The following is a 23,997-nucleotide window of genomic DNA, read 5'->3' as shown; positions in this document are numbered from 1 at the left end:
TGCTCCACTTATTCAAACTTAATTAATTTCACGTCTTTACACGGAACACTATCACGCTTGTGCGTGTAACTATTTCACACTTTTGCTTTTCTGAGTAAACCTTTATTTCAAAGTCGACAACTGTAATTAAACGAATCAGGTTGCCATTACACAACAATATCACTTCTGATACACTGATATGAAAAAGCACATACCTCGAGTTGTCTTCTAATTTTTCCATGTAATTTTGACGTACCAAGTTCTGTCGTCATAGTATTGGCAGCTACTAAATGGTGCTGCCATCACCTCAATAGTCAATAGACTCGCATTTCTTAATTTTCTCTTCTCATGTGAGCGTTCATTATTTATCCAACAGGAAACTAATCCAACCGTGACCACTGATAACGGTTTCAAACTAAGTAATACATGGCAAGCAATCATTCCAAAATTAAAGAAATTTAAGTCTCATTCTTTAGTAATGCCCTGCCCCGGTGAAAAAAAAAACGTATTTGAGACCCTTTTTGAGACCGAAACTTTTGTATGGCCGTGAGACTACGTATTTCGAGCCTTTGAGAATATTTGAGACCGAGAATTTATCGAAATAGTTCATCGGAGTTCATCCAAAATTCATGAGACGTCTCTCTTTAGACTCATTTGAGGATGTTCTAGTCTGACTGAGTGGTCTGGTTTCGGATTTCCTAGACGTAGTGAGACTGACTGAGTGGTCTACTTTCGGATTTGCTAGACGTAGTGAGACTGGATGAGTGGTCTGCTTTCGGATTTGCTAGACGTAGTGAGACTGACTGAGTGGTCTGCTTTCGGATTTGCTAGACGTAGTGAGACTGGATGAGTGGTCTGGTTTCGGATTTGCTAGACGTAGTGAGACTGGATGAGTGGTCTGGTTTCGGATTTGCTAGACGTAGTGAGACTGGATGAGTGGTCTGGTTTCGGATTTGCTAGACGTAGTGAGACTGGATGAGTGGTCTGGTTTCGGATTTGCTAGACGTAGTGAGACTGGATGAGTGGTCTGGTTTCGGATTTGCTAGACGTAGTGAGACTGACTGAGTGGTCTCATTTTGGATTTGTTGGACCTTGTGAGACTGGATGAGTGGTCTCATTTTGGATTTGTTAGACCTTGTGAGACTGGATGAGTGGTCTCCTTTTGGGTTTGTTAGACGTTGTGAGAATGGATGAGTGGTCTCATTTTGGATTTGTTAGACCTTGTGAGACTGGATGAGGATAAATGAGTGTCATAAAAAAAAAAAAACTTTTTCAGACTTCTAATTTTTGAGTTTTTTCTAGACCGTTTGAGACTTCTCTTTTTTCAGTTTTTTCTAGACCGTTTGAGACTTTTCATGTTTGATTTCTTTTTAGAACTTTTTTCTTCGTTCGTTATTTATCGGAAGATTTTTTTTGTACTTCTATGTTGAGTTCACAGATGGCCACTACCCTTTACTTTTTTTATAATTCGCTAGACCAAACTGACTGAAATTGTAGAATCGTTAGTAATATTTGAATTTTTTTATTTTACCTTTTTTTATTTGTAATGTTTTTTCCGGTCACCCATCCAAGTACTAACCGCGACGAATGATGCTTAACTTTCAATTTGGACGGCCGTCGACGTTCACGTGCTGCTAAATCAGATATATCTATTTGGAGTTCTAATTTTGAACCGTTGTTACAATTTCCGAGGTCGGATGAGCAGTCTCATTGGCAGGAGGCTTGAGACCGAGTGAGTGGTCTTTTTTGAAGAAAATAATTTCTTCAATTACTGAGACCGGTTCAGTGGTCTCATTTGAAGAAAATATTTTCTTCGATATCTGAGACCGAGTGAGTGGTCTTTTTGGAAGAAAATATTTTCTTCAATTACTGAGACCGGTTGAGTGGTCTCATTTGAAGAAAATATTTTCTTTGATATCTGAGACCGGTTGAGTGGTCTCATTTGAAGAAAATATTTTCTTTGATATCTGAGACCGGTAGAGTGGTCTCATTTGAAGAAATCATTTTTTCGATTTCTGAGACCGGTAGAGTGGTCTCATTTGAAGAGATCATTTTTTCGATTTCTGAGACCGGTTTAGTGGTCTCATTTGAAGAAATAATTTTTTCGATTTCTGAGACCGGTTTAGTGGTCTCATTTGAAGAAAATATTATCTTCGATTACTGAGACCGGTTCAGTGGTCTCATTTGAAGAAAATATTTTCTTTGATATCTGAGACCGGTTGAGTGGTCTCATTTGAAGAAAATATTTTCTTTGATATCTGAGACCGGTTGAGTGGTTAATAAAACGTTTGATTTAATTTAAAACAGTTCTCACTGGATCTGCAGAACGAACCAAAAGAACGCAAAACCTCAACTATTCGGTTGCATTTATTTTTAAAATTAGCATTTTCTTCGAAAGAGACCACTCGACCGGTCTCAAAGAATTGAAAAAATATTTTCTTCGAAAGAGACCACTCGACCGGTCTCAAAGAATTGAAAAAATATTTTCTTCAAAAGAGACCACTCGACCGGTCTCAAAGAATTGAAAAAATATTTTCTTCAAAAGAGACCACTCGACCGGTCTCAAAGAATTGCCAAAAATATTTTCTTCAAAAGAGACCACTCGACCGGTCTCAAAGAATTGCCAAAAATATTTTCTTCAACAGAGACCACTCGACCGGTCTCAAAGCATTGAAAAAATATTTTCTTCAAAAGAGATTACTCGACCGGTCTCAAAGAATTGAAAAAATATTTTCTTCAAATGAGAACACTCAACCGGTCTCAGAAATCGGAAAAATTATTTCTTCAAATGAGACCACTCAACCGGTCTCAGATATCAAAGAAAATATTTTCTTCAAATGAGACCACTCAACCGGTCTCAGATATCAAAGAAAATATTTTCTTCAAATGAGACCACTCAACCGGTCTCAGTAATTGAAGAAAATATTTTCTTCCAAAAAGACCACTCACTCGGTCTCAGATATCAAAGAAAATATTTTCTTCAAACAAGACCACTCAACCGGTCTCAGATATCAAAGAAAATATTTTCTTCAAACAAGACCACTCAACCGGTCTCAGATATCGAAGAAAATATTTTCTTCAAACGAGACCACTCATCCAGTTTCGCACAGTTCACCAATAAATGTTAGCAAAGAGACTACTTGTTCCGTCTCAAGCGATCTGGACATATAACTGCAACGAGACCACTCATCCAGTCTCGCACAGTTCACCAATAAATGTTAGCAAAGAGACTACTTGTTTCGTCTCAAGCGATCTGAGTATATTACTGCAACGAGACGACTCATCCAGTCTCGCACAGTCTGGCGAAATAATATTCGAAAAGAGACTACTCGTTTGGTCTACGGTATTCTCATTTGTTCATCCGAAATGATTTTAGCAAAAACAAAAATATTTTGAGACCTAATTGAGAATTCCAGCAATTTTGAGACTGGAATTAGACCGTTGAGAATACGTATTTCATGGTCTCGTGAGACCGATATTTTCACTGGGGTGAAGATGACAACAACTTAGTTGTCGAAAGCTATGCAAGTGAAACTAAAAAATCACTAAGCCACTTATCCAAATATCTTATTAATCCCATGACCAAGGAAATGCTACAGTCATACGCGTTTATAAAAACACTTTCTTTCAAGCTTCGTGTTGAGTTTTGTATGCGTTGAAAGTCAAACGCTGGCGGGATGCAAATTTACGGTTTTTTTTTAAACGTAGTCCCCATATCTTTCCAAAATCCAACCCGACTCTGAACATGCATTTTTTACGTAACAGCTAAGGAGTTGATAATTTATGTGAAATTGTTTTTAAACAAAAACTTTTTTTTAGTTGCTACAATACTGAGTGTCATCGATCCTCGTCGCAATCCGGTTTAAAACCAACTTTATCTTGAAAACTTTAAATTAAACAATTATTTAATTGAAAAGCTCTAATGACTGCGGTTGACGCAAACATATTAAATTTGATGCGACGAAATGGATTTTCCTGGTCGTTAACTTTTGACGATTAATTATTTATGGAAGCAATCAAATGAAGTTATTTTTCTTTAATGTGAAATAAATCCACTATCGTGCACAACTACATCGTTAAAATGGGGGTACTTATACTACGATTCCATCTAGGATTTACGAAGATTTTACGCCAATGTGAATTCTTAGCGAATTGCATTTTTTAACTTGCCGCAAATCTTGTAAATTGAAAACAATTATTTCGTTTAACGTGTGCGGCTCGGTGACAGCATCATATTGTACTCTGCATAATGAAAATGATTTTTTTTACTTGTAGTCAGTAGCTTGCCCCGTCTGCGTTTCGAACCACATAAATTTTATACCGCAGCGTCCAAAATAACACTTTTCTAAAATTTAATTAAAGTTCATTGCTGCACAAATTTTATTGTTGGTATATAAATGTACCCGCATAAACTTTATTTGAGCAATATTGAATGTATAAAGTACCCGAACGTATACGGTACGTTTGTCTAAAATTATGTAATATCCTAAAATGAAATTTTAATGTCATTATGAAAACACATTTGACGCTTTAATTAAAATACTTTCGTAGAACACCTACGTTATTCGAATCGATGGAAAGTACGAAAAACGAACTTGGTACCAATAAGGAGAAATGGGTCTTTTAGCAAACAGATTGAGGAGTCGACGTGAATAAGAAATCTAACCTGGATACGTAGACTCAGTTCTTACGAAAAACGACCTGATTGAGACGACGTCTTCAGATTATAATTCTGATTCACAGCGACTGTGTCAGACCATAGTTCGATCCCCGGGGATGTGAAGACGTTGAACTCAATTGTTTTTTGTTGGATGTCTCCCCGGGTGGTTGTTAGTGGGATTCCATTGTAGTTTTTATCTCGTTTGCCGTTTTTTTTATTATATGCACGTGAGTTTTAATTATGTCCTTTGAATTAAAATGCGTTGCCAAAAATTCAATTGTTCTCCACTCCTGCCATTCTCACGTAAAAAGTTTGAAAGACACTCTATGATTTTTGTTTATTACAAGTTGATTTTGTTTATGTGTGTTCGCGATACGAACTTGATGTGTTCTTGTTTTGAGCATTATCTCTGTTTTCATTATTCTTGTGTTGTAGTTTGATAACTTTAAAAGTTTTAGTTTTAACTCTCCATGTTAATATCCCATGAGTATTACATGCACAAGGACTTAGCACCCGAATCGTTTGCGAATGTTTGGTACGTAGATGTGAGCAATACAACAAATTGTTCTTGAGTTTTAAATCGAAAAACCGACACTTTGATTCCTTTTCGTTCTGTTTAAAAAATTAATTTAGAGCCGTATAAGGTTGATGCAATCGTCAACGATATGAAAAATTGGCATAGTGTTCTACTATAAATCCAAATAATTGTTAAAACTAATGAAGTAATAGATTTCGTAGATTTCACAGAAGCAAAATAACAGATTGGATGCACTTGAGGTTTGTTCTTTAACTCAGAATGTAATCAAATTGAAAATCTATATTTAGATAAAGATACACAGGGTACTAACCATTTACTAAGCGGGTGCCTCATGGATGGCCCTATTCCTCGGTACTGTCAGTTCGAGCGTCGAAATGGTTTTCGTACCTCTAAGGAATATATTATCTAAAATAACCCCTTCCATCCCATTACAACTCCCTTTTGAATATTTTGATTTTCGAAATTGAAAACTGTACTTCGTTTTGCACATTTCGGAGAATTCATTTTTTTCTTTCTTGTAATCAATGCTGACGTTCACATTCCCTAAATACACATTCCCATCGATTTTATATTCCATAAATAATAAATTGCTTCAAATCAGCATATTTACCGGGGAAAAAACATACCGACTACACATATGAGCTCATTAAATCATATATAGAAAGAGAATAATGTAAATTTTGTATGTTTTTCGGCAGAGGGCTATTAAATCTAATAAACTAAATTATATATGTAAGGTATATGGAGAGTACATCGGTTGTACTTGTTCAATTCAGGCAAATACAACGCTCGATTATGTAATTTATTGCCAAATTAGCTTGTAAAGGGGTTATTTGGGGAAAAAAAAACTGTACATTTGAATATGTTTTTGGAGTTGACGGTTCTACATGCGGACGTGCTTGTGCAGTTTTTGACCCCGTACAGGTTCGACTACTGGTTTAGACGAAATTGTTAACCAAACATATCGTTTCAGGAGTTAGTTGACCCCAATATCACAGCTATTGAATGTTCATGTAGTGATACACATGCACCAGAGTTTGTTTTCGCTGTAATTAACACTGATGAAGAAGTCTTGTAGAGATTTGACTCTTGAAGTGCGAAACTTTTTAATTTTCTAAAGTAAAGTTACATGAGTTGAATGCAAATTCATGAAAAACTATTGTAGACCGTAAGAGGTTGCTTTCACTTCCGAAAATGATTAGTTCTGGTGTCAATTGCTATCGCTTAATCTTATTGAAATAAATTCCTGCATGTAACATGTAACAAGAGCACTGATTCTTCTCGTATGCAAACAGTTCATCATTGTGGTGAACCAATACCAAGTCGATAAATCAACAATTGTTGAAAATTATGGACAAATTAACATTTCTTCACATACTTGTAATCATCCCATCTTATTTAGTTTGATCAGACGATATTCACTGAAACCTCAACATCAACATAAATTTACGATGTTTCAATTTTCGTACCTTCGATATAAAAACAATTTGATTACTAGACCCAACATGAAACTGTTGACCTTTACGGAACGAGTTTATATTACCAAATTTTTGGATAAAAAACCGCAAAAAATAGAATCTTATTCAATAAATTGAGCCCACATAAATCTTCAGAGACAAAGCGAATAACAAATCTCTTAACATTATTATGATGATCATCGGCATCCTCATCGCCGAAACATAATTTTTTTTTCTTCTTCTCGATAAAACTGGTTAGATAAATTAGACCTGCTAATGGTCATTTTGACTCGTTTTTTCCATTCGTTCAGCATAGTTTGTATTTTAAAGTTGACAAAATATTTTTGAATAATAAATTTCGTATATTTTGAAATAAAGTTTTTATCGTCTGCTTCAATCGCTACCATGGACATATATGTTGTAGATGGTGTAGCATATGGTGTTACGTATCTAAATGTAGAAGTGTTCACAAAAAAAATATCAAATGACACATTAGCGAAAATTCATATCACGTTCTACATGAAAATAATGAAATAAAACCGTCCAAACATAAAACATAAATTAATTAGCCTCAAAATTAGCTTTGTGTGAGTTTTTATTGTCATGAGGAAAATTATTTAGAAAACTCTATGCGTTGTCAGCCTTTCATGGTCATTTTCTATGGATTTTCTGAACAATATTCGTCACTAATTTATTAAACTTTCCCTGGAGATTCATTCGGATAAAAAATGATGTTCAACTACAGAAAACAACAGCAGCGCAGGGGCAATGGGGGAAAAATTGTAGTCGATGCTAATTGAAATTTGTAGGACATTTAGGCCAAGGCAAAATCACCCAAATAATGTTAGCCAAGATATTTCGGATGAGAGTTATTTTCGATGACCCTTAAGCAAAACTGGATCTGTAGCTTGTAATTTGCTAGTTGATTCACACAAGTTGTCATATATCGAGCGATTCTAGCCATTATTTAATATTTATTTATTCCATTAATGCTTCCTGTGAACCGGTAGATTGGGCATTCGTAGTTTGATGCGGATGTCCACAATTGCAGCTAGGGTTATCGATGAACTTCTATTTGTACAAGATGTCGTTGTAGTTTCCGTTTACTGTTCGCAGTCGCTTCACTCACCGGTGCTTGATTAAAGAGACTGATTTAAAATCTTTTCCTTCGTTTTTTAAATGGTTTTTGGTGAAGTCGTTATCGATTACAGGTGATAGCTGTCCGTAACAGATTATGTCGAGGCATCATAATAACAATTGGCCAATTTTATAGGCGGAAATCCGATAAAGAAACTTTATAAATATTAATTTTTTATCGGTCGTTATTGAACTTTTGTGAGCCTATGTTAAAATAGCACTAAAAATAGAAGAAAAAAAAAGCTTAAACAGCTGTGTTTTATCAAAATCGAAATAATAAAGAAGATTGAAGTCAAAGCTGATGGTTTCTTTTGTCAACTAACAACCACTTTTAATTAATTATGGAACCATCATCAATGTGGTATTCCGAAACCTGTTTGACTATATTTTCGCCTGATTAACGAGTAAAAATTCATAAAAATTAATATTTTATTAAAAGTTGATTGAGTGGCAAAATATAACATCAATAACATGGAAAAAAGTAAAATGAAAACACATTTTTAAATTCTCATAAATTATTGATACAAACTTTTTGGATTTATTGAAAGTATTCGAGTATCAAGTAATTAATTGCGTATACCATTGCTTGTTCACAAACATTTTCATTAAGTATCAATTATTCGAAGCTTATATTGGGAAAAAAACGAATTCCCCTTAAATTACTAATTAAGTTAAAATAATGATTTTACGGTCACCATAGCACGATGACCTATGTTAAGTGGTATAATATCGAATGTTGAAACTCGAGTTCTTGAAAAGTATTTACCAATTTTAACTGGAAATAGTTTACATTTGGCTGGGATGATTATTTAATTGAAATATTTTCAGTAGTAACAACTAATCGTGTAATTATAGTCAAGTCAAGGTGAAATTGACTGATCCGATGGTTCAAGGCCGATGTCTATTTAGTATTGAAGTGAATGATTCGATGGATGAAACTGGATGGTCATTCACGCTTCGTGAGTTCCAACCGGACCTATCCGCGGCTAACGATTCCCAACGTGTGACTCCGATTGTTTTAAGATTTGAGAGGACTGCGTCGCACCATCTGGCCTTCGGTCGATCTGCACTCCTCTTCCCTTCAGTATTTCTTCGGAATACGATTTTCCTCCATCCGTTCCACATGACCGAGCCGCCGAAGTCCATTCAGTTTTATGATCCTGACTATGTCTGTTTTGATTCGGATCCAGGATCGGTCCGAATATTGTACGCAGGACTTTCCTTTCAAATGTTAACAACGTCTGTTCTTCTCTTTGTGTCATGTACCACGATTCCGAGCCGTATACCCATACTTTAATTGCTTTATGTTATTGTCATTCAACATCGGCATTTTATGTCTAGGTCAGTACAGAACCAGTTATCATTTTTCTGAGCCTCAGTCACATTGTTTTTATATACTTACTGTAAGCAGTTTTTCCCGAGTGAGACAATTAGGACATTATTTCATTTTTTCACTGTGTTGAGTAAAATCGCACGTAGGGTGGCAGCACCAGTCTTCGGACATTTACCATAGAAGTTTTTCAATAAAAGAACAATATGTGCGACCACCCTACGTATCCATGAGATTATGATAAAAGATGGATTTACTATTTGAATGCTTGCTCGGTTATACAATCACCCTCGATGCAGTCATTTCTTCTATACGTAGTCTACGTAGTACCATAATAACGTTAATGGTAATGACGTGTACCGAAACAGTGCTATTATTATATAGTATTTTGAACAAAGTCGTCTAATCCGAAGATTATATTCCAATTTTCTTGATTTTCTGTGCTACAATTTGCTAATGAGTTAGTGCAATAAAGTCTGTGGAAAAATGCTAAAATAATATTCAGTGAACCTTTCAATCAATTTATTTGTAACAAATCCATTTACCACATTTTGTTGGATTAAAATTTTTCTTTTTAACTCTTTTCGAAATTTCAAACCATGAACAGTACTCGACTGTAGTTTATTAATCTCATAAGCTGATGCGATAAAAAGTCGAGACAAAAATTCATCATCATAATAAATCATATTCGAAAAATTAATTTTATTATTTTTGTTCAACTATAGTGGCTATTAAAATTCCTCGCCTCCACACACATATAACATTACGTATAAATACATTTTTTTTTTCATTTTAATAAAATGAACACTCAAAAATCGTGTTACAATTAAAAGATAATAATCTTTGATTGTGTTTTTTTATCCATTCATGCCGTATTGACATACAATAACATTATTATATTGTTGTGCTTTCGTTTGTCGATCGTGTATCATATAAAGCACAAAAAAATGTATTACCCATTTCATACACAGACTGGGCTGACTCCTTCACATTATAAATTTTTATGCATTATGTAATTTTACTTCATTTTTTTTCTCGATAAAATAAATTTATTGTGGTAACGTAATGCCGCTTTTAAAAATTGATTTTGATTGTCAACATAAACTTTATGTTTCTCCTGGGCTGGGCGTTATAAATCCGTCGTACAAGAATACTTTTTTATTTGAAATGTGTAAATTTTAAGCAAAAGACCTAAAAAAAAACCTTCCTTTTATTAAGCTTTTTTACGATGTTGCGAAACCAAGAAAAATTTAAATTTTTGATTGATCAATCGTTATCACCTCATTAACATAATGTTTGGATACCTGCCAATGGAATTAGCATTCATTACATCGACAATGACTGCTGAAATAATCGTGATGTTTTGATGTATTAAAATTTAGATTTTTTTTTTGTAAGATCAGGTCAACGAAGGAGAACTAATTCCACTTAAGACGACAGGTTAATGTTTAGAACATACGGGAACTGTGTCATATATATTCGACTTATCATTCATCATTTATTTGAATCGATATTTTTAACGATGATGAATCACAAAATTAGATCCGGTCACAGTAATAGTAATAATAGCCAAAAGTTTCCTCTTTCACTAACTGTGCTGGCATTCGGTCTGTATTAGTTACTCAATCTGTCCGTTGCTACATTTACCCTAACGCTGGATTGTCGATACTTTCGCTCAGATTCACCTAAAATCAAATTCGGTAAATTTTCGGTAATTTTCAGTAAATTTCTAGAATCTACCAATAATATGCCCTGCTTCCACAAAATAACCTGAAAGGACATAAAAATCTGGAAATTAAATGTAAAAATGAATTTAGACTGAATAAATTCCGTCCGCTTAGAAGGAATTTATTTTTAATTTTTTCCCATTTTTAATTAATTTTTGCACAACTATGACTTCTGTTGTCGTAGCTGTACTGCAATTTTCTCCTGTTTTATCGTCCTCCAACCTACAACCTTTGAACTGTACTGTGGCCTTTCTTTTCTGGTGTATGCACATTCTATTCACATTCTTCGTACATTTTTTTCTCATTTATTTTACATCTACGAAATACATTAATTTCAGAAACTTTCGTTGAATAACAGAGTAAAGTTCTTACAATCACAATTTGTTAAAATATACTTAAAGTTTATACGGTTCTTACATACATTTTCCATTCCATTGTTCTGTTTCCCATTATGCAAAGTAATGCACACACAGAAAATATTGTTTGATTAATTATCTTTGATATATATTTGATTGAAGCGAAAATAAACGTGATGCCATTAAAACAGATTTGAGTGCTGGTTGAACTAAATATTCAATTTTTTTTCTAATGTTATGGAATCAACATTAAAATCTACTTTGTCAGAGTCTTTTGTTATTCGACTATCAATGTTAAAAGAAACTGGCGATTAAACAAACATTTAGATGGAAAGGTTCGTTCGGAATTATTATTTAAAAAATGATTTTGTGTCGTTTCAACAAATGACTTGGAGACTATAAAATCACAATTGAAAGAACCCATAATCGAACGTCCACATAAGATTGTTCGGTTGGAAAAACTAAATGTATGATATTAAAAGAAGTGAAATGAAGTTTCATTATTTTAATGGTTGCCATTTTGAAAGCTTCAGCAATTTTTTTTTCTAGTTTATTTACATACGGAATGGAAACTATTCGCAATTTCATTAAAACTTTAGTCATCGATCGACTATTAATAAATCATTTTCGTAAAACAATGAAAATATATTTTTTCAATTTTAATTTTTCTAGGTAAATTTGGACGAGGTTAATGGCTTCAATGAATAGAATCACTGTGAAAGCATTGTCATTTAAATGACAAATGTTCCAACAATTAATCTCCTACCATATGAATTGATTTTGCTCTCCTGTTAGTGACAGATAATTGAGCTTCAATAAAGTTTTAGTAATAATAATAATTCAATACGTCCATCATTTGCGCAAACAAATAGGCTATTATTGCTGGCGGAGTGAGACACAATACCGGATTATAAAGGTCTTCTCAGCATGATTTATACATGGTCAAAGTATTCAGTTCATTGCATTGGCTATTCATCGAAAATAATTTTTGTATTTTTGAACTTTGCAATTAGGTGAATAGATGGTTTCGAAAATGTTTGATGAAGAATCTTATTTCGAACATTTATTGATAATTTCAAAGAGTACCCAAAATTCTAAGTTTTCACTGTATTCGTGTAGCCCAGGGCCTGATATTTGACAAAGTTTCACAAATGTTTCACAAAAATTATGTAAACATTTGTGAAACATTCGGTAAACAATTGTGAAACTTTGTCAATTGTTTCTATTTCTAAAAATTATGTCTACTTAACTCAGATCAACGGCAGGCTTTAATTCAATTGTGAGAAGTAGAGAGGATACATTAAATAGACTTGCAATAGGAGATAAAGAAACAACCGTCACTAGTAGTATAGTCACCTGCTGTCGACAATAACGTCAAAAATAAGCGATTAACTCTGGATATTTTTCTCTAATATTTCAAAACGTAAACCAAAACAAATGAAGTAAAAGATTTTTAAGATAATTGGAGTAATGACGTGTAAGTAACAGATTTAATGATAGAATGGCCACTCGTTATTCGTTAGAAAAACAGAAAATATATTTTAGTAGAACGTTTTTCTTGCAGAAAAGTCGTTGCTTCAATGACAATAATAGTACAAGTTTGAAGAGCAGAGCAAACAGCAAACATATACCGTATTTGTAAGGCGGAGTACCATTACTTGAAGAGTTTAATGGGACATAACTTTTTTGCATGTAAATTTTGTTGATTCGTAAACCTAAAACAAATTTACTTTTTGTCTCCATCTTATGCAACCGGCAATGTAACCGTTTTACGTATGATTCGCTTGTTTTGTCGGTTATAATACGGCAACCGTAGCCCGTATAAAATTTAAAACAAAGTAACCCATTCCGAACCACATTAACATCGAATGTTTTCTCTATTTTCAGATACTTTTCGAGGAAAATTCATTCATCCACCCAGTGCAGGTATAAAAGTAACGGTAGCAAAAAAAAACATCCTTCAATCGAGAAATACGAGACAGTTGTTAAAAGTACCTACTCACATTTCATTACCTTAAATAGAACTTGAGATATTCTCGATGTAAAAATATCTCGAGCAGATAACAAAGGAACGACGAATATAAAAAATTGTAATTAAATTCATACCTAGCGTGGGGAAAAAGAGGATATTGCTGAAGCGGAGAATATTTAATATCGGAAACAATAAACAGTAAAATATATCAAAATTCTGTTAACTGGAGTAGCGCTTGTAAGAAGTGTACAAGTGCAATTTTTCAACGCTTGGTCGTCGAGCCAAAATAATGAGAAATAACAGTGACTGCAATAGTTTTACTACTTTTCTTACACTACTAACGAAATATGTAAGCTGATATTCCAGTGGACAACGTTGCATCTAAGGTATCGTTCCATAACGCCATATCGAAATAACTATCAACAACTTCAACATTACACTCTACACAATGCCACCAGATTGTTAGTTGAGTAAACAACTTTTATTTTTTCTCTCTCATTTTCCAGAAATATTTTTTTTTGTTTTCCTCGTATACTTGAAAACGATGTCGATGATGTGTGTTACGTAACTTGTACCGTGTGTCATGTGTGTTATTCGTTGGTGATGATACTTAGTGTTGTTAACCGATGAGAATGTGAGAATATATAAAAGAAGAAGTTGGTTAAAGAATATGAAAAACAGATTCTATTGATCCTGTGCTATATGTATTTTATGTACCAGCCCGGAAGTATTATTAGTTTATAAAATAAATATAAAATAAATTTTGAAATATAAACAAAACGAAAGTGAACAACAAGATAGTGATGTATAATATTATAAGTGAAGGAAAATGCTAACGGTTCATACTGAAAATGTCTTGCTATAATCAAAGTTTTTTTAGCTTTTCATTTAAAATTATTTCGAATAAATTATGGTGGTTGTGCTATACAATATGTTGCTGCTCTATTATGAGCAGAGCCATATACTTTCCGGTGGTGAATGGTTCATATTCGGAAGCAGATGATCTCATCAATGACTTAGATAGACCAAGTAAGTGATTGGAAAATATATTCTTTTTTAATTTAATAGAATTTTAAAGATTTAAGTGTCACAAAGGTACTGTGATTGTGAATCTCATTGTTTTTGTTACAATCTTGAAATCACTGAAAACTCGATAAAATAATCCATTTTTCAGTCGTTAACTTTTGACAAACGCATATCATCATTATAAACTGTCGAGTCTATTACTTCTTTTGGTCTAAAGATTTCCGGCAGATCGATTCAAAATCTTTTACTTCATTAGTTTTAACGTACATTGGTAATATACTTGCTATTGCTCATCGTTTTTGTTTGTGTTGTCACTGTAGACAACAGATGACACAGAGTAAAAGTACCTCTTCATCTAGGCCACTTCAAAATGTGCCACTCCTACAAGATCCCTCGAATCGCTTTATTCTGAAAACTGTTAATCCTTGCTCAACGGAGTAATTAATTTAATTTAGTAAACCGCGATAACGATAGAAAGAAAAACCCGGATCCAACTTAACTCTATTTCGAATATAATGAGTAACATCACAAAGGAACGTAAACATTATACAAAGCGTAACCCTCTGCAAAATAACCAAGTAATTTCAACACAAATATGGATAAACAGGTTAATAAACATTGTTAAAATAGTCCATACGCCTACGGATTTGTGCTGTATAAGAATATTAAAGATATTTAGATGACTTTTTTTTCGTTAGGGTATAAAACGCAATTTTATGTTACCTACAGAACAAGAGCCTTTTCGGTTCTCTTGATTTTTTTCAAAAGAATTTTCTGCTACAACAAACGCAGAGTATAATATGCGTAGGAAATGTAATAAGCTTTTTTTTTGATAAATTTACTCTAATATGGAACAGTGGTTTTCGTTTTTGTTTCCACGTCTAGCTACGAGAGAAAGCGGCGAAAGTCTCGGTTCTTTCATAGTATAACAAATCTGCTGAAAGTCATATGAATTTAAATGATTAATAATAAGCGAAAAACTCCACCTTTCCATTTGTTTAGTGTTACCAACAGCAATGCTGTTTTCTTTGTATGAAAAATAAACAAACTGGCGGGTAATGATCATTTATTTTCTCATATTTTCAGAAATTTACCGAAAGCGATATCATAAGTACGAACGAGGGGGAGTAAATAAGGGATCTAGTAGTTAAGTAAAACGCACTTTCATCATTGGAAAAATTGATGAAATTTCACAACTTCCTTTCATAATTCTTTAAGAGGCATCGATGCTTTGCTAAAAAGCATACATTTGGGCGCTTTTAAATATTTTATTTTAGTTTACTTTCGATGATATCTTTGACAGCAAAAATAGATTTCATTGCAGCAGTTTGACTAGCTCTGAGAAATCTGAGCAGTTTTTGAAAATTTTAAAACTAATTGCTCACACATTTGTGGTCGTTATTGCGGTCGTACATTTTTCGAAAAGATTTCTGATGAAACGATATCATCAAAAATGAAATATGAGACAAGCAAATTTGGGCTGCAATTTTAGCTAAGCACCGATGCCTCTTAACCAATTGCTCTGTTTCGACATAATTTGAGTTGAAGGACTATTTCCTCAAAAAGCATTCTTCTATAACGGAATATATAGACAAGGAAAGCTGACCAGTGAAATTGTGGGACTAAGTTTATTTTCATGCCTAAAATTTCAAATATTCACTGCGAACTTTCAGAGGAGTTGTGAAACATCTTTTCGAAAAATTTCATGGACAGGATGATTTTACTAAACAAACTGACGTTAGCTCTCATGTTCAGAGTTATAGAGTTCCTCAACTAACGTATTCAAACCTATAGTCAATTCATAGGTGCATTTCCGTCGCATAAATCGGGGAAAACTGACTTCTAAAATGTTTAAAAGTTTGTAGCTGGAATACGCATCCCCAATATTGTGAAAATTTGGTAACCCTATGTTTGCGTAGATGTTTTTTTTTGGCGATGACGGGTAAATATGTTACTATTATTTTCGTAAATATTTACATATTTCCATGGATACATATGACTCTATTTTTTCTTTCTCTCTCACAAAAAAACATTCTTCTGAGTTATGTGTCGTTGATTTTGATTTATTCAATTTTTACATAAAAATTTGGGCGACTTTATTCTTCCTTTTTATCGGTTATATGTGTCAAATGTGGATATGAATCTGATTTTGTCAAATAAATTATACAACACATATGCTACAGCATTTGACAGAGGGGGGATGAAAATATTTTCCTTAAATCACACGTACACATACGTCCTCCCCATATCCTTCATAATTCTTTCTCGAACAAATAAATTCTTCGGCAAGAAAATATCAACGAAAAGAAGAAGAAGTAAAAACAGCCTCGTACAGCTTTATGACACCACCACGCAAACATCCATAAAATGGTGTAAATAGATTAAATTTTGAAGATCTTTTCGGGAAACCATAAATTTAACACCCTACATATTAAGGAAAAGATTCTGTTTCGGCAACACGGTGTGGTAGTGAGATGGGGTTAACTTGTTGGATGTTTGTAATGATGTTGAGTCGTTGTTCGGCTAAGCAATGTGTAGGCTAAGAATGATGAAAAGGAATTTTGAAAATTGGAAATGCGTGCGTGTTGTTGACTTGTTAGGTTGTGTGCACAGGATTTTGATGGAAATATTAAATTTCAAATCATTTTCATGTATCGACTTTATTATTTTTGTGGAGTCAGTGAATTGGACAAATCCCATTTACTTTGAATTCGTAAAATTTGTTTCAATACAACGAGACAGACATAAAAGCAGACCTTTTTCGGATTATCGGGCCATTATTTGAAATTATGGATGATTTTAATTCGGAGAACTAGTCCCATCCTGTATGGAATTACTTTGACGATTTGTTAGGATATGTTAAAACATAACAACTCTTTGCAAATAAGACACGTTTTGCTATACTCCTTTCCACAGCAGCATTGCTTCCGTCGCAAGCTTTATATAAATCTTACAGCAAATATTTGACTTTCGTATATCTCACAAATTCTTTAGAAATTATGCCATAAATCTATGAAATTCTAGCATTATCCACAATTTACTTTTCGTTGAACGCTGTGTCGTTGGTTGTACATTAGTTTAAGCTTTTCAATGTTAAATAAAGATTCCCCTCGAGAGGCAGACTATAAGATGAAAGGAACAAAATCCTGTAATGTATCAAGGCGACATGATATTTTTCTTGTCGCTGTTTTTGTTTATTGTTTATAATAGTTGCCACAACTACTTGAACGAGTTGTTTGAAAGCCGTTAATTTTTATCAAGCGTAACAGCCAATGAATAATAGGATATCTCATCTTAGAGAATTATGATACCGCGGGCTTCCTCGGGAGCTTGTACTTCCTCTTGAGCTAGGAAATCACACACCACTTATCCTTTTACGTAGTCAAGTCTTAAGAAATGCAAAACGAGCTCCTGGAAGTTGCGATAATTACGAAGTGACTTTTCTTTCGAGAGATATATTTAAGTGAGTTATGACGTCTCAAGAGGTTTTTCTCATAACCAGAATACCAATTACGCAAGAAAACTTTTCATACTGACACTGCCAGCTAAATTAGAAAAAAATCTAGTAAGTCCCCTAAATGACGCAACGTTGACAAATGGATTGGCAGCATTTTATAATACAGACAATGTCAACTTCACGTCTTTCTTCTACTTGGTTTAATATGGTCTTCTTCTTAAAACGACGAGCAAAATACATCTTGTTAAGAGTAAAATAGCGAAGTGTCTATCTCTCTGGGGAATCAAATTATAATATTCTCGTTTCAGTTTAAGAATCCACTTTTTATGCTTTCAACATTTTCATCATACAAATTCACCATTCTTTTATGTAATTATTAGATGAATGTGGTACATCTTGTAAAATATTAATAAAATGCAGAGGAACTTCGTCATCTTCATTTGCATATAAACACCATCCAGTAATTATATATATGTGCTCTTATCTTCTGCTATATATACGTGTGAGTATAATGTGGAGAAAAGTTTTGTTCTTTTCCCCCATCCGCTTTGTTGAAAACAAGGGATTACAAGAATTCGAATAAACCTTAAAATTTTAAATAAATTAGAAAAAAAAACGTTTCCATTTTGTTTAAAATTTTACTTAATGACATTAAAATGTAGAGCTTATGGGTGTTTTATGAACCAGGAGTTATATTTTATTTTATACAAATTAAAGTGTTGGATGAGAAATTTTCACGTACATAATGCGAATGAAAGGGAACAAGCATACATTTTAAATCATTTATATGGATAAAGAGGTGAAACATAAAATATAAAGTTTTAATGTGACGCTTAGGTGCATCCACAACTCGGAAAATCTGGAATATGATGTTGATTATAATATTAGTGAGTGCATACGTTTGGGAATGGCATTCTGTTAACCATGTAGAGCAGGTATAAAAATGATAAAAAATTATTATTTAAATTTTATTTAAAATGATGAAGATGCGCTTTTTCATGGGATGATAAACTTTTTATTTCACGTAGAAATTTTAAACCGTTATTCAGATTTATCCATAAATTAAACAAAAAAAGCTGTTTAGTTACTCTTAAGTCAATGAGTCTGTGAAGTGTTGGCACTTTCATATTAACGTGGTGACGACAAAATATTTGTTTGTACTTGATTACGAAGTAACAGTTTTTCATTATGTCGATTCGATATCGAAATGGAAGTCATGTTGGAAATAGTGCACCGAAACCTTGACCGAAACGATTTAAGTTTCTCGGGTGATAATTTATGTTCGAAGTGGGAGAATGGTTCAAAAAATGTTTTGGGTAGGGTTGTTTCTACAACGTTTTATGTAGCAAAAAGGAATGTTCAACCAAAAATAAAGTAAAAAAATTTTCTCAATTCAATGCCGAAAATTAAAATTTTCGTAGCTTTTTTCAAGAAAATTTTGTATGCAACTCGGTGATCTAATAGTTGAGAAAGGGGGTTGTTTTTGTCATAAGATGTGAAGGTCGTGTGACAAAACCACCAGTTTCACAAACATCTCTTTGCCATACACAATATAGTTGGTATGTACTTTTTAGAACTAGTGCTACAAACTTATGTAAAAATCCTTTTTGTCACTAATGGTAGAAAGTAAATCAATATACCATTGAAATAATGCATGAAATACAGAATTGCTTAAATACCTACTATTCAGGGTTCGAAAATCAAAATCAATTTTCCGAAATCAAATAAATCTTGATCATCATCAAAGAAAAGAGAGTGATTATCAAATCAATTTGATTTTTTTTTCGTTGATCATCAAAACAAACAAAAAACGCAAAAAAAATTAAATAAAAAAAACATCTTTGAACATCACACCTCATGAGTTGATCATCAACTTTTTCCCAAATCAAATCAAAATTTTTCGAACCCTGCTACTATTTTAATATGTAAAAATTACATACATGAAATGAAGTTGTAGATTCGATAACTGTTCAATGAAATGATTTCCATCTGTCAAAGAAAATGTCGTTTTTAGTCTCGCCCCTAAATAATTTCATTTTTCAAAACTGTTTTGCGAGGTTGGCATGATAATCAGACTAAGTAATTAATTTTCCATTCAGTGACGAAAACGCTCAACTAAGCCGAATTAATACGTTCTTAAGTACCCTTAACTATACACAACGGAAGTATATTTTATCTCCGTATAATATTTAAATCCCTCCAATTATTACTTGTTTATCTACTTTACGTTTTCATACCTTCATACTAAAACAATACTAATAAAATCTGGACATACGTATCAAAATCCCATTAAAATATTATTAATAGCACCCCAAAGTTTCACCATTTACCCACTTTTATTTTAAATTTACCATTATAATCAATAAAACCACGGTTGGGTAGTAAAATTTATTCATATAATCGTAAACCGAATGCTTTTTTCTTGCTGGCTCTATTATATAATAGGGGGAAAAACCAGAAAAATTTTCGCGAGATCCTTTAATTATGATGTGATTCCTCCTTTCCTTTTTTTAGAGATTTTAATTTTTATTAGCAATACAGTCAATTGCTTACCAGATTTATTTGAAAATATTATAGATTCGGATGGGGTGAAATTGAAAAAAAAATTAATTTTATGGTTAAATTTGGTAAACGGCAGTGGTAGTGGAATGTTGGATGATGATAAATATACCTCTGTTTTGCATAATCTTTTCAATGATAAAGGTTTTTCGTTACGGCTTTGCACGCAAAAGTAGAGAGTAAATACTTGAACCTTGGCATGGACGCAGTATTTTATAGATGAAAAGTAAACTTTGCAACTGAAGTTTTTTTTTAATGCGATACCTTGCTACACTGTATTCGAAAAAAAGTGTAAGGAAAAATGGTTGGGGGAATGAATGAATAAATTCAAGTAAACCATTGGAAATATTATTATTTTTTTAAATATGAAGCGCACCTCTATATGTTGCCACTAGAGACAATATTCATATAATAAATTTATGTCGTTCATCAGAATTTGTGTTTCCTAATGTCACATGACAAAATGATAAATTGATGGAATTTTCCAATTAAATTATCTTCAATTTCAGTACGGCTCTGTGATCGAAAACATTTTCCCATTTTTTTTCGTTTACTAACAACAACACCTTTCGTCGGAAAATCAATAAAATTTTGTCGTTCTCACGACTTCAATTTTTTGTATGTAATTATTAGGTAAACTTTTTTCCTTTCTTTAAATTATAGCAGAGATTACATCATTATGAACATGAACAGCCACGTGTGCCTACCTGTGATACAATATGTATGTTTATAAATAAAACTGCTTCGTTCAAAAATTTTCTTAGAATATTTTACCTTCGAATTCTCTTTTTAAAGTCGAACAGGTTAAAAATTGTCGAAAAGAGGAAAGCATTCAGTTGTCCCTGACATTATTAAAGCGGCCCACATGTTACATTGTGAAATGATTTCGTAATTTGCAAAAAGGTTTCAGTCCGAATTGGAACGCAACACCCTTTCCGTTTGGGCAAAAAAAAATAATGTTCAAATCATTCGGGATCACTGTCTTGAATTAATATTTCCGTTTTGGGATCCATTTCAAAGTTTAATTTCGACTGAACGATATTCTAGCTCAACTCCTACTATATACAATTATACATACCGTATTACGTTGCATAGAAATTCTCATTTCGTTCTCAAATATCCATCAAAATCTTTAAGTCTGTAATTAAATGTATTGTGAGAAGCGAACATCTCATGCACGAGTTTCTTGTATCGGAGAAACGGTCTCTTCTCGGGACAAAAGAACGGAAAATAAAATTTTAATGTACAACAATTACGAAAATACCACCTTGGAGATTTGACGTGTTAAAATAAATGCATCATCAATGCTTGGCAAATTAGCCAACGAGCAGGCAAAACACGAAAACGAAATTCCGTCAGAAAAACAATTTCACGTCCACTGTATTATGAAGGAAAAAAAATTCTATTTCTTGTGAAAAATAATCATTTAATTTACACATCATAACGAATTTATGCAGAAAGATGTGAAAACCTGTGTGCACATCAATTTCGCACATAAAAGGAAGGATCATAAATAATAACAGAGTTGATAAAGTTGAATTTATGGCTACAAATTATATCAAAACCTTTCAATATTACGAGATGATTTCACATTTTTATCATATATTTTTTACGAAAAAATAAAATTCATTTTTTTATGCTGCACTCAATAAATAATCGTGCCATCACGTTAATTTTGCAAAAAAACCAAGTTAAAAATCATATTAAATTTGAAAATATGAAAAAGAAAAAAAATTAAATTGATCGAACCAAGCTAATGCATCGTTGTTCCGTTGCTCTTGTTGTAAGCGGCGGCAAGTACGATTATAAACTTCATAAGCACATCATGCATAAATTTTATCGGATGTGAGTGAACAAAAACAAAAAAGAATAAAGACGAAAATGTGGTTATTCACACCTTTGTAGGTTATTTATTCATCGATTATATCTGATTACACAGTTTATCAAGTTTCCATCAGAAAACAACATCCACCCAGATCGCGCGAGATACTACACGCCGAGTTTAAAACTATATATATATATATATATATATATATAGGTTTTAGGGCGATAATAACCGCGTTGATGCCTTCAGGCTGGTTATACACCGTTTTGCATTCTCTTGTTATTCATTTGTTTAATATGCGATGTGGACGCTGAAAAACATTATACGTGCTACAAATGAGTTGAAAATATAAATTGTTCACTGTCACCATGCTCTGACACAACGAGTTTATTTATTCCGCAAATTAATTTTTTTTTCTCTCTTTAAATTTTCCTGGAATATTAATGAGCAGTTATTTTCTATGACAATTGCTTCATAGCACCAAAATGGATATATGGGAATTTTGCACATTCTCTTTGTTAATGTTTATTAAGTGGAGTTGCCTTTGTTACCTATCCTTTCGTTATCCGAGTGGTGTAGCTTAGTGTGTAACAGTCACCATTAATATTCTTGTGAAAGTAAACGTATAACAGGTAGGAGATGTTGTGGGAACAATTTCAGAGCATCATCGATCATGCGGTTTATGTAGCACTTTCTCACCTATGGTGATCTAGCTGTAAACGATATTAGAATTTCTGAATAGTAAAATGAATTTCATCGATTGTTTCTGGTGTTTAAAACTATCTCTTTCAGATAACTGATTGGTAAGATAGCTCTTAGAGCAGTAGACAATGTTTCTCCACTCTTTAGATTAGTTCATCAAAATCAAGGGTGAAACTAGGACTGAATGATACTGTTGGGATCAGGGCTTATTTTGTAAAAATTTCCTAGAAAATAGGTCCTAGTTGGGATGAAAGCGAAAAGTTGGTCGGCGGTCAATTTACTTCTGAAGCTGTATTACAGCATGAGTTTTCTATATTATAAACTCTTCTCTTTTTCTATTCTATACCTATTCTTTTTCGCTACGCTATTTCTATCAAGATGTCGTTGCAATGACTCGGTGTCAACAAGAAAATAATTAAATTTTGCTCGATATCAGAATTCCAGAACAATAAAATTATTATTTCAATCTGCCCAATATTTGCTACGCGATAAGAGTTTGGAAAAGTGGGCGATGTATGCCTTTTGTTCCACGAGCCCCATGCTCCAGTCCGGTCCTGATACAAACTAAGACGACCCAATCTATTTACACATTCAAAATTCAGATACCCTTTCAGGTCCAATTCAATCGTTCTTTTCCAATTAATATTAAGTTCAATCATTTGGAAATCACTTCTCAAATGCTATATTCAATCGGAATCTATAAATAGTAACGACACATCAAACACATGTCCTTTTGTCGTACGTTATATAAATCAAAAGATTATAAATCCAAAACGACAATTGATCTGCCCATTTCATTCAACCCTCGCAGACAATCCGATTCGTCCATTCAAACAAAATCTGGATGACATAGTAAATATAATCATGAAATATAAATAAACGGAAAATTCATAAACGATGAAGAAGCCTTGTGAACCATCAGATATAATAATCCTTTCACCATTATAATTCTTATACCTGCTTTTATATGTTACCGTAAAAAAGAAAGCAATTTTCCAACGGAAAACTTATCTCTTTAACGAAATTGGATTTCCATTTTTTGGTTAAACAAAATGGAACCGAAATTCAATTGAATGTCTTTCTAGTTTAGCCTGTTTCTATAATTATTATTTGTATTAAGTTTATACCCACTAAAACGATAATACTAAACGAATGTGTCTACGAGTTGTAACGTACACTAATATTTTGGTCTTTTAATATGTTATTTTGTTGTCTCCACTGTTGTGTATTGTTTCCGGCTTCTTTATCTGGATATTGAGATCAGTTGGAATG

The 23,997-nt window shown here is 33.0% G+C and overlaps 1 protein-coding gene across 1 annotated transcript in view; it reads left to right on the top strand.

Moving 5' to 3' along the window:
• LOC119080356 (hemicentin-1-like) overlaps positions 1–23,997 on the top strand; it is a 259,563-nt gene that overhangs the window by 28,842 nt on the left and 206,724 nt on the right. The window contains exon 2 of the mRNA XM_037188657.1: positions 13,072–14,185. Within this exon, the coding sequence (XP_037044552.1) occupies positions 14,008–14,185 (178 nt within the window). The 5' untranslated portion in view covers positions 13,072–14,007. The remainder of the gene's footprint in view (positions 1–13,071; positions 14,186–23,997) is intronic.

Source organism: Bradysia coprophila, unplaced genomic scaffold (genome assembly GCF_014529535.1).
Source record: "Bradysia coprophila strain Holo2 unplaced genomic scaffold, BU_Bcop_v1 contig_350, whole genome shotgun sequence".
Lineage (NCBI taxonomy): Eukaryota > Metazoa > Arthropoda > Insecta > Diptera > Sciaridae > Bradysia > Bradysia coprophila.
Note: the sequence above shows the minus strand (reverse complement) of the source record. Positions and strands in the feature narration are given on the sequence as shown.